The following is a 17,515-nucleotide window of genomic DNA, read 5'->3' as shown; positions in this document are numbered from 1 at the left end:
TCGTTGGAAGACGTTCAGGTTTACGTGATGTCAGAACAGACAGGAGTTGTTAGAAAGTGAGGAAGGTAAATTTTGAGCGGAGTCAGACTGAAGCTGCACTTCTCCCACAGCGGAACTGATGACAGTCCCTGGTTGCCATGGCGAATCACGTGACGAGTCTGCCAACAGGGCTGGTTTCCACTTACAGATTCCCACTGACAGAGCCACACGCACACGTCCATCCCAAACTAATGATTTATATACATCTGTCAGTTTTTCATTAAGAGCACCAACTACTTCTGTCGGTTAGCTTTCTTAATTTGTTTATTTATTTATTTTTTTATTGTAACCTTAAGTAATGAGAGAACACAAAATAAGAAGCAGTTAGTTACAAGTTTCACATTGGAAATCTTGTTTAAGCACATTTGCAAATATATTTTTTAACAAATGGACAAAAGCCCTTTTGAGACATAAAATATTATATGATTATAAGTGATAGATATTCTAATTGCAGGAAAAGCTTCAATGTGAAGCAAAGCTTAACTTTTTGTGCAAAGTTATCTTACTAATGCAGTGAAGTGCAGTACAGTTATACAGTGCAGATGTAGCTGAAATATACAAACTTATCAAATTGATATAAATATGGTCTTTTATTGCATATAATTAGATTTAAGAACCATGTTTGACTATGTACTCAATAAGTAATGTACTTATTTTTTATCTCCAAAAGTTGATTCTGTTCATCTGGACGTAGCGTTTTGTGGGAGAAACGTTTCGTCACTCATCCAAGTGACTTCTTCAGTCTCAGCTGACTGCAGGTTTCCCCAAATCTTATAAACAGTACCGTAAACCTACACATACGGATCAGTATCTAAGGTTTGACTCTCATCATCCACTGGAGCACAAACTGGGTGTCATCAGGACGCTACAACACAGAGCGAACACCATCCCCACTGACACAGCGGCCAGGGAGGCAGAAGAACAGCACATCAAGAAGGCCCTGAGTAAATGTGGTTATCCCAGCTGGACTTTTGTCAAAGTGGGAAAGACACCTAAAGAAAGCTCCAGCCGATCCAGGAGAGAAGGACAACCGCTGCCCAAGCGAAAACCTGTAGTGATCCCATATGTGTCAGGAGTATCGGAGCAGCTGAGACGCATTTTTTCTAAACACCGGGTCTCTGTGGCTTTTAAATCAAATTGGTCCACCCCAAGGATCGGGTCCCCCGACACAAACAGAGTAACATAGTGTACGCTGTTAAGTGCCAGGAGGATTGCCAGGATTTATACATCGGGGAAACCAAACAACCTCTGGCGAAGCGGATGGCACAACACAGAAGAGCTACCTCGTCAGGCCAGGACTCTGCAGTCTATTTACACCTACAGACCAGTGGACACTCTTTCAATGATGAGGATGTACACATCCTGGACAGGGAAGAACGCTGGTTTGAGGGCGGAGTCAAGGAGGCCATTCACGTGAAAAGGGAAAGACCATCTCTGAATCGAGGAGGGGGCCTAAGGGTACATCTGTCACCATCTTACAATGCTGTGATTGCAGCCATTCCCCAACTCTCTGTGAATGGGACTCATGGCCATTGATCAGTGGGTTTTGGTCAGTGGTTGTTGATCAATGGTCATGAGAATTTGCATAATTATGATTAAGGAACTGACCTCCCAGCCCATTGTTCCTTCAGTGGGCTGGTTTCAGTCATTATGCAAATGTCCTGTTTATAAGAAACCTGCAGTCAGCTGAGACTGAAGAAGTCACTTGGATGAGTGACGAAACGTTTCTCCCACAAAACGCTACGTCCAGATGAACAGAATCAACTTTTGGAGATTTACTTTCCTGGATGATTGAGAATGCATCAAGATACTTATGTTTTTAATATATCTACCTACCTTTTATCTGTGTATGTACTTTGTGGTAGTTTTCAACTTGTAAAGCACTTTTTAAAGCTGAAAGTACAGACAGAGGGTTTAAGTCTTATTTCTCTATGTTTTAAAAACTTGTAATACAACTTATATCCTATAATAAAAAAACTGTTCTCATGTGAATGCCAGGTTTTAAATTATTTTAATACAGCTTTAGATGAAGAATTTGTATGTACACAGAAGCAGTGTGTGAAAAACCAAGTACACCTGAACCACCTGTTTGCAAGTATATTTAAGCACAGCTGTCTTAAGGTCTCATCACAGCATTAAAGTCGTGCTGAGGTCTGAACTTTGACTGGGCCATCGCAACAACTTCATTCTTTCCTGTTTCAGCCAGCCTCTTATAGATTTGTTGTTGGTCTTAAGATCATCGTCCCGATGAATGATCCGGTTTGGTCCAAGTTTTGGCTGTTGGACAGACGGCCTCACATTTGACTCCAAACTACTTTGGTGGCAGAGGAAAAAAGTGAAACTTGGTCAGTCTTTTCAAATAGCCCTGTTATGAACTTTAACATTTACCAAGGCCTCCAGAGCCTTAGATATAACTCTTGGGCTTCTCGGTGTTCTGTGTTTTTGTTCATCTGAGGTTTTGTTTAACTCATTTTAAGACCTGTTTTTGAATATGTTCTGATACCAAAAACCTTACTGAGTGAGTGAGGGCATACGTTATTAACTGTAACTTTTTATTATAAGATACAAGTTGTATTGCAAGTTTTCATTAGTAACTAAGTACTTATAATGATTCAACTTTTGGCCCATAATGTTACAAAAGTTGCAGAAACTTTATCATAACATTTGTCTATTTGTAAGACAATCATGTTGTCATGACTTGATGAATAAATTTAATGAATAAGCTGTGTTGTTCTCTCTACAATGAAGATCAAATATTAAAATTTGAAGAACCTCTAGCATCTTATGTAATGTTGCTTTAAAGCCCATGGCTCTCTTATATTTCCACATAACTGCTTTTGAAATTCACAGCTGTAATATTGGATCTTTATATTTAATAAAAACATGAAGAAATCTAATATTTTTGTGTCATTTGTTTAAAGGGTCCCTCTTTAGCTGTTGTTGGGACTGTTAAAATCACACAGTGTTTTAGGTTTAGGGTTCTATTCAGAACTAAAATAACTTCCTGGGGGACAGCAAACTTTTAAACACAGCTATATAATCTCAAAAACAATCTGTTTAGATTGCAACAAATCAACAAACAAACATAGAAAAGGAGTAAAGTTAATGGAGTTAAGTAGTGGGGTTAATATTAAAAGTTAATAAAACACAATATATTTATGCTGACAATGTGATGCTACTAGCAAGCATTGGCAGTGTCCCTGGAAATCTAAAATGGGAAGTGTAGCACAGACCTGCTGCTGTAAAAACTCACTGAGTGGAAGCTGAGTGGCATGAAAATCAGTGCGCTCTTCTTCATGACTGATTCTTAGTGATGGCTGAATATGTGAGCTGTACTAACCTGTGCAATCACTGGTCCAGTGGCAAAACCATCACTTTCCACCACCATCAATAAATTCACAGTGGAACTGGAGTGTGGTCTGTAGGTCCTCTGTGGCCCTCTTGTGGAAATTTGAACAACTGTTGTAATTATGGGTTTTTTAAAAAACATTATTATTATTATAATTTATTTATTTATTTTACCACAATGCACCATAATTTTTATATTGATGTAGTAGCATGTTTCAGGTCTGAAGGCAGCGCTTAATTAAATGTATGAGCAAATATAAATGGTATATTTGCTCAAATGTTTATCTTCCGTATTACTGATTAATTAAGTGTTGCATCAGTGCTCGTTACTTCTTATCCTCCAGTGTCTAATTACTTTGTTATTGTATGACACATAATGTCAGACATCACTCTGAATTCTCTGATAAAGCTCAATTTCATAATCACTTGATGGCTTGTCAATTCCAGGGTTAGCCAGGGAGGGGAGCCATGCTACTATCTGGCTCACAAGAGAGGATCAATCTGTGCTTTTGTACTCAGCTGCTCTACACTGTTCAAATATTCAACAGGAGATACAGACATGCAACCTGTAAATAGTAGATCACGGCACTGTGTGTGCAGGAGGGTCAGTGGTCAGAATTGATGCTGTTGCTGAACAGCATCCCCCTTTTTCTTGGAGGTTTTCTTGTCAGCATCATTCTACAAGTAAAGATGTTCAGCAGGGTCTTTAATGTCCTGCCTGAGAGAAGAACCACAGTATGTTTAGGCATCAGAAAAATTGTATTTCAACATGCCATACCTGCACACCATCTGTAATGCTCCCTGGTCAAGAATTGGGGGACTTGTAAACCAATTTTTTTCTCACATATATTTGATAAATTCAGCTTGATAAGCTGATGACTAATGAGCAGAACTGCAGTGTGTGACTGTTCACAAATATTATCCTGAAGCAAAGTTAACTGCACATGTAACACATAATCTTTTCTGGCACAGATTCACTAAAGTACTGGAAACATTTCTGAGATTTTGGCCCATATTGACATGATAGCATCACACAATTGCTGCAGATTTGTTGGCTGCACATTGGTGATTTGAATCTCCCTTTCCACCTCATCTCAAAGGTGTTCTACTGGATTGAGATCTGGTGACTGTGGAGGCCTTTGTGAATTCATTGTCATGTTATGGAAACCAGTTTGAGATGATGTAAGCTTTGTGACATGGTGTGTTATCCTGCTGGAAGCAGCCATCAGAAGCTGGGTACACTGTGGTCATAAAGGAATTGGACATGTTGTGTATATAATGGCAGCTTTTGGTGTTTAAAACATGCTCGGTTGGTATGAAGGGGCCCAAAGTGTGCCAAGAAAAGCTCTCCTTCATCATTACACCACCATCCATGCTTTCATGGTGTTTACACCAAATTCTTAAACTACCATTCAAAGGAAATCGAAATAAAATCAAGACTCATCAGATTGACAACATTTTTACAGTCTTCTTGCAAAAAACTGTGGCCTCAGTTTCCTGTTCTTAGCTATCTTCTGCTGCTGTAGCTCCACGTGATGTTCATTCAGAGATGCTCTTCTGCATACCTTGGTTGCAGCGAGTGGTTCCCTTCAGCTCGAAGCAGTCTAGCCATTCTCCTCTGACCTCTGGCATCAACACGGCCTTTTCTCCCAGAGAGCTGCCACTCACTGATGATTTTTTTCTGTTTTCGACTGTTCTCTGTAAACCCTGGAGCTGGCTGTGTGTGAGAAAACTCCATTAAATCAGCAGTTTCTGAAATACTTAGACCAGCTCATCTGGCACCAACAACCATGCCACATCCAGAGTCACTTTAATGTCCTTTCTTCTCCACCCTGATGGCCGGTTTGAACTTCAGCAAGTTGTTTTCACCATGTCTGCACACCTAAATGCGTTGAGTTGCTGCTAGGTGATTGGCTGATTAAATATTTGCAGTACCTGAGCAGGTAGTGCACATATCTAGTATCTTTTTCTCTAGATAGGTAGATAGATCATTGTTCTCGTTAAAGATACATTTTTGTATACAAAAAAATTAAAAAACAGGGACTGAAGTTGAAAGGAATGACATGCTCATTTGTCATCAGTCATCAGAGCTGCATGAGAAGCATCCTTTGTGGAACTTCATCAATAACCTTTCTACGTATAGATGTACACTAAAGGTGAACGTGCCAGGCAGGTGAGTTTCCTGTTTGAACTTTCAGTACCTGTCAAGCTGCTGGGATTAAGATGGCTATGCCTTCACGCTCACAATAAACACAGTAATCACGGCAGACATTTCACCAGCACTAAATACCTAATGCACAACGCAGGTCTTAAAATAACAATTAGCGTGGAAATGGAAGAGGGGTGATTATAAATTCCATTCAGGAAAGGGTCTTGGCTGTAAGCTGGGAGGTGGCAGGGAGATCTCGGGGAGTCATGCGGTTCAGAAATGGGGGGGCAGCAGTTTTTGCAATCAGCGTTAAATAGAACAGTTTTGTGCCTGTGTGATTGTGAAGTGGGCCATTACTCGTTGATAAGAGCACTTTTTCCTTGTGTCGCTCTGATTGGGCTGAGCATGCTGCTCCCTCGCACATGCTGTCCCAATGCAATCAGGCCCCTCTTTCAGTGCACTGCCATTTTCACCGCTGTGATTTCCACCCAATCCCTCCTTCGCCTCCCCCCCTCCCCACCTAATGCAACCACACTCCTCCACCCCCCCAAGCCACCTCCCACCCTCCAGCACCCCATCTCCCCCTTCAGATTCAATGAGTACCCATTTACAGCAAGGAGAAAAGGTCATGCCAAACTCGTTGTGTCAATTGTAAACCACCCCAATTTGGACTGATTTCAATGAAATAAACGAGTAGTTGCAGCTCTAAAGAAAGCAAAGGTCCATGTGGAAGTAGCAAATTAGGAGAGTTTCTTAGAGAGACTGGTCAGGGTCAAACGCTCAGTGCGTCACTGGTTGAGACTCATCCACATTCCTTGTTCTTACTATATTAGGGTATGTTGTGTGTCCTTGGAAATTAATCTTTCACGAAATAATAAAATATAATTTGTATGTAGAGAAATCTTTGCATAAAAAAAACAAACAAAAAAACAATTACGTGCAGGGCTCGGATTTTCACAGCAGACATTTCCTATTTTCATACTTCATATAAGTGAGGATGACCGTTTTATCCTGTCACATTTCTTATTACTACTTATCTTAACTTATTTTACCTACTTATCAGTGTGTATTATTGCACTGTATGTTGCACTGAGTGTTCTTTATTTCCTGGGCTATGCCAAATGTTCTTTCATTTTTCAGACTGTGCATAAAATAAAATGTGCATGAAATGAAAAAAATACCAATCAGTCTAATTTATCTGTTCAGAACTATATTAAACACATTTTGATGCCTTTTACTTTAAAAGGCGTCTGTGTTTTGTATGTTTTTTTGAATGGTCCAATCTGGCCACCTGCAGGGAACACTGCACCTGGAGGGTTTTTGCAGAATAGAAACACTGCATAGAACGACTGCTTCATTTTGGGACCTTTCACTTTGTTTTGTAACTTGTGTTGCAAGTCCTATAGAAAGTGATCACATTCTCCGTGTGGTTGTCTGAATTGTTCATTTTATCCAAGCCTGAGGTCTGAATCATCATCATCTTCATTGGTTATACTGTTTTGGTACAGACAAAGCTGCCGTAGCCCAAAAGTAAGGTGGTTCAGCCAAGGAGCCGTGTTGATGCAATTTTTTGATTTACCAAAGTGATGACAGCAGACCGACTGATTGTGGAGAAACTGGGATATAGTGTTGAAACTGCACTTTAAAAAACAAAGAAAAATCTTAGCTTGTTCATCATCTGTTTTACTGAATGTAAATTTGAAATGCATAAAATCTTATTTTCACTAAAAGAAAGAGGAATTATACACTATAATCTTACATGTATTCGGTTTTACAGGGTTGGTCCACGACAGATCAAACTGGGCTGTATGTGGCCACTGAGCTAAAGTGAGTTTTAACCTTTAACTTTGCCTGGCGACAAAGTGCTAAAACGAGTTTAAACACTGTTGTTATGGTGGAAACTACTTTTATATGTAATATGAGTTATACATGAATCCATTACTAGCCCCAATTTTGTCAGACAAAAGCACAAAAACCCACTTACTTTTGGTCTTTGGTTCCACAATGATCCAAAAGTGTGAACCCAACTTCTAACCTAAACCCTTTTGTGGCATCGGCTTGGATGCCACTATTGTTGACATAACTTTAAACCTCTCATACAATATGCTCGAGTACCTATACACAGACTGTATATACCCAAACCGCCACCCACAGTCAGATGTAAAGCAGTGCAGCAGCAGAACAAGTTTGTAAGTATGTTGACAGATGAGAAATTGTTTTTGTCTGGTCCATATCACGCAAAACATTTTCGAAGTCAGCCGTGCAACGCTGAAAATGAAAACATGCAACTGTTACACACTCAGATCTCCATCTTTCCCAACATCTGCTCATATCAGGTTTTCCACAGACGGTCAATTGGAGTGAGATGTGATTGTCTTTCATGTTAAAATGCTCATGTCTTTTTTCTCACCTTTGGCGTCTCCCAGTGAACTCGAGACAAGAATATAAATCAGTTTTCTGACTTTTTCCTACTGTGTTCAAAGCCCTTTCTGCTCTGAAGGATTCTGTGTCTGTTTTAGTTGAAATGTCTGATCCGCAGAATGCAATGTTTGAGCTGCGTGATCTGATAAGGAGCATTCATGTCCACCAGGTGGAACAGGACACATCTCGTTGAAGGCACGCTAACTCCTTTATGCCTCTGCGATGGTGCGATACAGATGCAGGCTCATGCTGGTGCAGGTCAGACAGAGCTCCCACCAAAACAGCTGTGGACAGAAAATATCCCTTTGCTGGTGTGTGTGTGTGTGTGTGTGTGTGTGTGTGTGTGTGTGTGTGTGTGTGTGTGTGTGTGTGTGTGTGTGTGTGGTGGCTGGAGTGAAAGGATTTGTCGAGTGTTGGATTGCGTGAGTGACAGGTTTGAGTGGGTGAATGAGTGAGAGTAAGAAAAAAACAAAAATAAAAAACAAACCACAAGTCAAAAAAAGCAACAAACTATGTGTTTTCTGTAAAGTAGCTCAAGCTATTTGTTGATGAAATTCCAGTCCTTCTAATCCCTGTGGGATTTCTACATTTCCACCTAAAGAGAACATATAGTGTCCTCATGTCACTGGTTAGATGTAGAGTGAAAATTTACCTGATTTGCATACCAGCAGGTGGGTCTTTCTGTTTTTGAGCAATGCAGTATGTACAAAAAAACCCCAACACTCATTGAGCCACTTATATAATAATAATTTATTTAGAACTGAACTAATGTAGAACTTAAAAAATAAACAAACAAACAAAAAAAAATCAGTTCTTGATGCTTCCCAAGTTTCAAAAATTAACAATTTGCATTTTCCTCTTTGTTTTTTTGGCAGAGCTGCAGAGCCACAGCTTTAGCAGAAAACCAGTTATCTCATGAATCATCAAACTGTTACAGAGCAGTCTGCTGATTATTATTCGTTCCCCATATTGTACTCGAGCTTAATAATCCTGACCCCGGCAGTTGATGGCTGGATGGGGTGATAATAACTGGATATAGTTTGTTTTATGTTATAGGCTGCTTTTACGGTCATACAATGGTAGTAACAAAATTATTTAATCAGTTTATTTCTCCTAAGGACGAGCGGTGAAAGTTGATTCTCATATTTCCACCCTGAGAAAAAAATCAAACACACAACAAAAAAGATATTAAAACCATTATAGACGTTGGATTTCTTACAGACTGAATCACTTTTATTTAAGCAAACGTGACAGAAAAAGGATTCCTAATAATTCAAACGGAAGCACAAAACTGAATAACTGAGCCTTCAGAACAAGAGAGACTCTGGATGCCTGTGGTGCACTGCATATCAACTGGTTTTAGCTGTTTGCTCTGCTGTAAACTGGTTACCAACAAAATCATCTAATGTGGGTCCAGCGGTTTGGAGAGACTGTGGTGCACGTTCTTTAGTAATCTGTTCTGCATGAAAATAAAGAAGAAGAGAAGATGGTAGGCATTTAAAAAAGAAAAAGGAAAATAATACAGAGTTTCAAGACCTCCATACAGGGTATAGTGAGATACTTAATAGTGCAGTAACAATGATTTTAAAAAATCCTCTAAAAAGAATGATTTTATTTCTTATGATCTCTAATTAATGTTCCGATAAACGACGGCATTTAAAGGTTCTCAAACTGTAAACTAACAGGAACATTCACTGAGCGCAAACTATGAGATTGAAGTGTTTTTGGTTTTCTGCTCAGATGGTACAAAGCTCAAGAAGTAATTACTTGTGGCAGAATAAATATTCACACAGGATAATATAATATAATAATATTGTAAAGATTAGAAAATAAAGAGATTGATTGACTCTTAATAGCAGTAAAATTCATCCACTTGTACCTTTTATGAAGGAATTACATCTTTCCCATCTTTCTTTCTATGAACATTAGTAAATAGTCTATAGTTTATATTACTGGCTCTCCATTTAGTTTATTGTTATTGCTGCTGCACCTCAGTGTTGCATGTTGCACCTAGCTGATTTGAAGGTCTTTATATTCACGGCTACAACCACCCTGGAGGAAATCAGATTACTTTTCTTAAATCCACTGTAAAACCATGTTTGTAAAGCGTGCAGTCACAGGATCTGTGGTCTGAATTTACCTGTAAGTCCTTCCTTAAGGCCTTAAAGAAAATATTAAACAATTAATTTTTTTAATAGAGCATCTTTCCATCCACTTGCTTTTCACTTTCTTGTAGCTTATGTAAATTCTACCATTTTATTATAATTTGCCTTATGATTACACCTGTTTTATTTTTAGGAGCAAGAGGAGCTTAAGCGGGCCTTTCTGAAGGAGCGGAAGTACAACCTGCTGTCAAAAAAGTTGTGAACTACACGCAATATTTAAACACTCAAACTTTTTGGTTTTTTGAACCACTTGCATATCATTCAAAGAAATCATGAAGTAAAACTCAAACATGCTGATTTTTTCAATCAAGCGCTCATTTGAAAATATTTATAACAATCTGACTGTGCCAGACTGTTGCCCCTCTCAAAAGTTGCATTCAAACCGCAAAAGCTTATTTCCAAAGGGGAGGCGCGAGCAACACCGAGGAGAAGGTAGGAGTTATGAAACGCCCTCTGGAAACAGCTCGGGACAGACTGACTGACACAAGCACAGGAACCCTGGAGGAGAAGGAAAGGATAGCGGTTAGATTTTTTTATTTTTTATTTCCTTCGCTTTGAAAGTGGGACGACTTTTCCAGGCTGGACGCAGACATGCGCTGGAAAAGTGAGGTAAAAGTAGAGTGTCGCATTGGTAAGGAGAATGAAAACGGATCTCTGGTGTCCAACGACGAGGTGAGTGAAGGGCGGGCGTGTAGCTTGTACACTCGCGATCAGCAGGTTGAGCCGTGAGTCAGTATCAGAGATTAAATATTAGTCGAGATTGCTTTGCCAATTAAATCAGAGTGGGCTTCGGTCTGTCATTAAAGCCGGCCTTCGCACGCTGCGGCTCAGTATTTTTACAATTTGAAGAAATGTCAAAGAAAATTAGCCCTCCCTGAATTCTGCAATTAAAACTCAAGTAGTTAATGAGACCTCTTCACCTTTTGGTTGGCCCGGGTAGACGTTTGTGGCGAACTTAGCCTTTTTAATTGCTGTTATTAAATAAATCAATCCCCTTTTCCTTCAGACCTCGCGCTGCTTTTCTGATTGACGCGTGAAATTGGCGTGTTGGCTGGATTAACCGCAGCTCGCGCACGCGCGCCCGCCCGCGAGCAGCGGCTGAATCACAAATTCAGAGCTCAAGAACATAATGGACACGGGATGAGTATTAGTTCAAGTGTTGTCTGTTTTTGTAAGTAATGACTATCCTTCTCTTTTTTAAATGTCATTTTGGTTTAATCGCCGGCGTTGTCATGGTGAAAAGTGAAAGGCATGATATTTATGGGAAGGAGCAGGGGGCATTTAAGGCAGCTGCGACAGTCTGACAAACCAGCATCCTCTTCTCGCCGTAGCTTCTCGTCATGTGTGAAGATTGCAAAGGAGACGAAGAGCTGCTGGGCAAATGCACTGAAGACAGGAGAGACATAATGGTAGGCGGAAAGGAAACGGTGCAGCCAGAATTTGGTTTATTCTCAAAAAGGAGCACGTTTTTTTTTTTGTTTTTTTTTTTTAAAAAGTTGTTTTATTTATTATATTTTGGTTTTTTGTGTCTGTGGACAGACAACATGACAACTTTTAGTGAAAGATGACATGTGTTTCTCATGGATTTGTCAATAACTGGCATCTAAAAGGAATAAAAACGCAAGACACTTTATTCTTTATTCAGACTTTTCTATCTTTTTGACTTTTTCTTTTTGGATTTGGACTTTAAAGCTTTTTGTTCTCGCGTTGGTCAAACTGTGACCCTTATGGCTTTACCTTTTTTATTCTGTAGTGTGATTTAGCTATTTTGAGCTTCTTAACTTTGCTTTCAGTGTTTTTCTTTATGTTTTTTTCCTTTTACTTTAATTACTAACTCAGCAGCTGGCCAGGAGACAAGGATAGGCGTGACTTGACCGAGATTTAACAGTTAAAACAAATAAATACATAAATTCGGGAAAAATGGTAAATTTTTAAGAGACAGTTTCTTGTGGTTGTTTTTCAGTCTATCAATCACGTTGTTTATTGGTGGTGACAGTGCGTACCAGCTCATGCTGTACTGCAGGTTAGGAGTGGATGCGTTCCTGTGCATAATTTTCTAACCGCAGGTCTGATCTCCTCAGGGCGCACCGGTGGAAGTTTTGGATGAAGAAGCGTCGTCCCTGCAGGCGATGTCCTCTGCGCCTCTGTTGGGCAGAACTGTGTGTGCGAGCTGCAACGAGGAAATAGTTGATAAATATCTATTAAAGGTAAATCCTGTCATTTTGTATTTTTATTTTATTTATTTATTTTGCATGCATTGTTTTTCCTGCGTATTTAACACTGGAATACGTTTTCTTTCTCCCCGCTCCTGTTTGGCTCTAAACTGCTTTTCTTTTTTCCCTCTTTCTTCTTTTATTCACCGAGTGACTTTTGCCAATTCATCATATTTTTGCTTTAGGTTAACGACTTGTGCTGGCATGTGCGCTGTCTCTCCTGCAGCGTGTGTCAGACTTCACTTGGCAGCCACACAAGTTGCTACATCAAAGAAAAAGAGGTTTTCTGCAAACTGGATTACTTTCGGTGAGTATATCGCCCGCTAAAGATGCTTATCAGCGCAGATTAAACGATAACATAAGTTTGGGTCTGTTTTCGTTAAAGGAAATACCCATGAAATCCGATCCGTTAAAAAAAAATACCACAAGTAATCCATTTGAGAAATTAGACATATCGAACACTGAGTCCTGTTTTATTAAGCTTTTATTACTGTGCTTTCATTGTAACAATAATAATAATATACAATGCAGTCGGACCTGAGATTTGTTTCCGATTTTATTCAAATATCATGTATATCAAATTAATAAATGACCAATAAATGCATTATTATTTCTTACATTAATTTCTGTGAGTCGACGAACTTCATAGTGACATAAATAAAAATTAATAAAACGACTTCGAGGATTTTTTTCCGTAAGTTTGGATAATTGGAACAAATTGTGTGCCAGGTCCAGGGCAAAGGTCCATCTTTTATTTCATGTACCGGGGCCTATATCGACGTCAGGTGGGGTTTTTTTTTCACCGTTCCTGTTGTTGTTTAGCCTGTGGGATCATTATTTTGTGCAACTACACGCATAAATAGCAGAAATCATTACAGGAATTTAAACTGTTATTATCCTTTAAATACCATCAGGCTGTCTCCTTTGACCTTCACCTGCAGGAGATACGGCACTTGGTGCGCGTGCTGCGGGCGGAACATCCACTCCACAGACTGGGTCCGCCGGGCGAAGGGCAACGTCTATCATCTGGCCTGCTTCGCCTGCTTCTCCTGCAAGAGGCAGCTGTCCACCGGGGAGGAGTTCGCCCTGGTGGAGGGAAAAGTGCTTTGCAGGGTTCACTACGACTGCATGTTGGACAACCTCAAGCGGGCGGTGGAAAAAGGTGAGGCCGAAGTCTCACCCCACCAAAATGACCGAGAATAATTTGCTCTCTCTGTTTTATAAATATCTGTTTGAAATTTATGAGTCATCAATGAAGCCACCAGAAACGGTATTATGTCTCATTTTAACATATTAATATATTTTGCTGCAGGAAACAGCGTTAACATGGAAGGAGCTGTGCCCACCGAACAGGAGATCAACCAGCCCAAACCCTCCAAGAGAGCTCGGACCAGCTTCACTGCTGACCAGCTGCAGGTTCAACTCCTCCTCATCCTCTTCTTCATTCATCACATAAGAAAAAACAAAGACAAAATAAGTAGATTGTGTTTAGGTAAAAAATGAATTAATGTATATAAAAAAAGAAAACAAACAAACGCTGAATTATTCTATTTCTGGCCCTTAAATTATTTTTTTGGAATTCTTTCAAAAATTCTTTTTCCTTTTTTTTTTCCTTTTTCCTTTTTTTTTTTTTTTTTTTACATAGTTTACATATACTTTTTTTTTTAAATTGTGGAAATTCACTTCTATGTGTCAAAAAATAAAACTAAAAAATCAAAGGATTCAAGAGGAAAAAATGCCCTGATGTTATTTTCACAGGTGGATAAGATGCGTCATTGTGTCTGACCGTCAGAGATGACATGATACAAGATATTTAATACATTTATTCTGAATGACACAGAGGACAGAATTACAAGAGAAGAAAAAAAAATAAGTCAGAAATCTGTTTTTTAAATTGGACCATGTGCAGTTTGTCTTCTCTTCGCAATAATAATATTTATAATGCACATTATTTCAGTAATTCCCATTTTAGTTTTGTTATTGAATTAAAATGTAATAAATGGTTTAGATTTATGCAGAATATCCCAAAATGCTTATATTTTCCATGATTTTATAAGAATTATCTGTCTGTGTGAATTAAACCCTCTTTGGCAGACTTTAAAAGGCAGCTCTCAGATCTCCTCACAGTTACTCATGTTCAGATGAATCATGGATTTCCTTCCCACGGGACCACATAGTAAACCTTTGTGTTATTTTGTTACTTTGTGCACATGCAGGTGATGCAGGCTCAGTTTGCTCAGGACAACAACCCAGACGCCCAAACACTGCAGAAACTAGCAGAGCAGACAGGCCTCAGTCGAAGAGTCATTCAGGTCAGTAAAGATCGGTGCATGAAGACAAAACGGATGATGGATATATCATCTGTTATGACATTTATTGTTATTGGATTTCAATATATATCATGTGGTGTGTATAATGTATTGTGTGTAATTACTGCACTATCCAGACGACGTATGTTCCCAAACAAACTCCTAAATGACCAAACAGTTCACCCTGTAAAGAAAAAAATGCTTTCTGAAGCTTTTACATAACTTTACTGAAGCCTGAGATACTTTAAGCAGATTTGTAATGCAGCTTCTACTAGAGTTTGACCCTTTTTTAGATAAGACACCTTTATCTGTTCTGACTGATGCTGACTGTCCAAAAACTACAAGACAGTGACAGTGGTTTTACTCACAGGACAAAAGATGACTCCTTGACTGTAACTCTGTAAAAAAATGATATCTGTTTTGGCTGATAGAGTTCACGAGCTAAAACAGCGACGCGCTTCTATCTTGGACTTTCAAATGCAGTCCTGCTAAAGGCGCTTGTCCCGTTAACTCAGGTCTGGTTCCAGAACTGTCGAGCACGCCACAAGAAGCACGTGAGCCCCAACCACACCTCCAGCACCCCCATGACCTCACTGCAGCCCAGCCACCTGTCCCAGCCCACCCCGACCCCTGAGGAGCTGCAATACACCGCCTACGGAGGTCCAGAGGGGTCGATGCTCTCAGCACTCCACTCCTTCATAGACAGTGAGCACGAGACTTTTTATACATTTCCATGACTGTAATTAAATTAAATAGAATTTTTTATTCTCTTATTTCTAAACGATATATATTTATTTTATTTTAATTGCCCCCATTGAACATATGCATGCATTTAGGGTAAATGGACAAATATCTTAAATTCCAAACACAATAATTCTGAAATAAAGATGACTTTAAATCCAGGAACTTTAAATATTACAACCAGCAATTTATTCCATCTCCTGCTTTACTTTGACCCAGAAAACTAGACAATCAGTAGAAACGACTAGAATAAATCCAGACGAAGAAAGAAAAACTTTATCCTGTTTGAGATTTTGTCTCAGTAAAATAACATGAAAAAAAAATCCCTTTCAAAGTTAGAGGAGTGGTAGATGACGTTTCTAGAATATAGGATGAAAAATGAAATGACGCAGGTAATAAAAAATGATCTGGCAGCCACGCCGCACAGGGTGAGATAGGGAAGTTTTGTCGTCAGATAGCAGATAATCAACCTTATAATGTTTTTTTGTTGTTGTTGCCATTCTTTTTGTGCTTCCTTTGGTGTAGCATTTCACCCTCCCTGTTTGATACTAGGAGGAGACACAAACCCAGCCAGGGAGGGGTGTGTGTGTGTGTGTGTAGGCGGGGTGGGGGGGGTGTTAGGGTTAGGGTCCCAGATCTGGATAAGTGCGAGGGTTGCATCCGGAAGGCCATTTGGCATAAAATCTGTGACAAAGCAAACGTGCGGCTCCGTCCGCTGTGATGAGACAATCAGGGAGCAGCTGTTCTAAACCTTCTGGAGATGTAATATTTGACCCTGTCAGGAGCGCAACGAGGAAACATCCAATCAAATCACAATGCAAATATATAACTGTGCTGTTGTCTATTGTGACTGTTACATATTTTAATACAATTTGTGGAAAATTGCCCTGGATCAATATTCTCACTCTGCTCTCTGTCTGTGTCTGCAGTACACTCGCCTCCATCCTTGTTTCAACCGCTGCTGCCAGCCCACGCCATGACCTCGCTGCCTGTGTCTAACGCCTGAGCTGCTCTCTCTCTCTTACACTCACACACACCTGACCAATGTTTTTCCATTATTAGCAGCAGTATTCTGATATGTGTGGTAAATATAATTTAAAGTTTTTGTGAACCATAAAATCTGCCCGTAATATTGTTTGTTAAGCAAATTCTGGATCACTATAATTTACAGCCCTAAATGTACTGATGTATCATGGAAATGGCTACGCTTCGGTGCACGTCACACACGACATTATATATTTATATTTGTTTGTTGTCTGTTTGTTTGTTGGTGACAAAGTCTGATTGTGCTACTCTTAGTGAAAGCCACCAGCCCCACAAAAGTCGACTCCACATGAAGATGAACTGAATAGCAGTGTTGCAATTTAATTTATTGTATGTGTCGTCTCTTTTGAGAATAAATGTCTAATTTCACAAACCTGGGAGAGGAGTCATTGAAAAGCTTTTACACACGAGAGCTGAGGCCGTGCTGCGTTCACGGCTCGGCATATTTAGAAATTAGGAAATAGAAAAAACCATTTATTGATGAAAGCAAACATTATTAAAATACAACTATATCTGTATGTCAAACTTACACACAGGCAACATATGTGTTGATAAGACACAAACACCTGAAACTTTTAATTGCAGACATATAGATAAAACTGAAGTGTTTGTGTTTACGACAGGTTCGAGCACTGCATCTTCAGAGTTTGACTTTTAAGAGCTTGTGGTTAGAAAACTGTCTCGCATTATACCAAGAGAGACGTTTAACTTGTGTGTACTTGCTGACTGTGGTTGACCAAAAGAATCCAATTTCCAGACACAGGAGGGTGGAGAAGGCATATAAAAACACTTCTTTTACTTCACTTATCAGATCTTACGAAGTCACACTACCTGGAGTGAAACTGAACCTGAGTTACATACACAAAAAGATATCGAACTCCGATGGGAGTACGGTAGTTATTCTGTGTGGAGAAAAGAAAGAAGAAGAAAAAGAAAAAGACCAAAAAAACAACCTGCTGCATGCGTAATACGCCCCACTGTGCTCTACATGCATCATTTCTCTTCTTTCTTTCAGATACACAAGGAATTGTTTTTCTTTTTTCCTTTTTTTTTGAATGTTACATGTCCCAGCGTGCTCAGCTCAAA

General features: G+C 39.4%; 1 protein-coding gene across 1 annotated transcript; it reads left to right on the top strand.

Moving 5' to 3' along the window:
• Positions 1-10,713: 10,713 nt before the first annotated feature.
• Positions 10,714-16,452, top strand: LOC134620736 (LIM/homeobox protein Lhx8). Its single transcript, XM_063467018.1, has 9 exons — positions 10,714-10,794; positions 11,454-11,531; positions 12,204-12,329; positions 12,521-12,642; positions 13,277-13,497; positions 13,648-13,751; positions 14,552-14,647; positions 15,160-15,349; positions 16,315-16,452. Exons 1-9 carry the CDS (start codon positions 10,714-10,716, stop codon positions 16,389-16,391), a joined length of 1,095 nt encoding a protein of 364 aa, XP_063323088.1. The 3' UTR covers positions 16,392-16,452.
• Positions 16,453-17,515: the final 1,063 nt, after the last annotated feature.

This window comes from Pelmatolapia mariae, linkage group LG23 (assembly GCF_036321145.2).
Source record: "Pelmatolapia mariae isolate MD_Pm_ZW linkage group LG23, Pm_UMD_F_2, whole genome shotgun sequence".
Lineage (NCBI taxonomy): Eukaryota > Metazoa > Chordata > Actinopteri > Cichliformes > Cichlidae > Pelmatolapia > Pelmatolapia mariae.
This window is presented reverse-complemented; position numbering and strand designations above follow the sequence as displayed.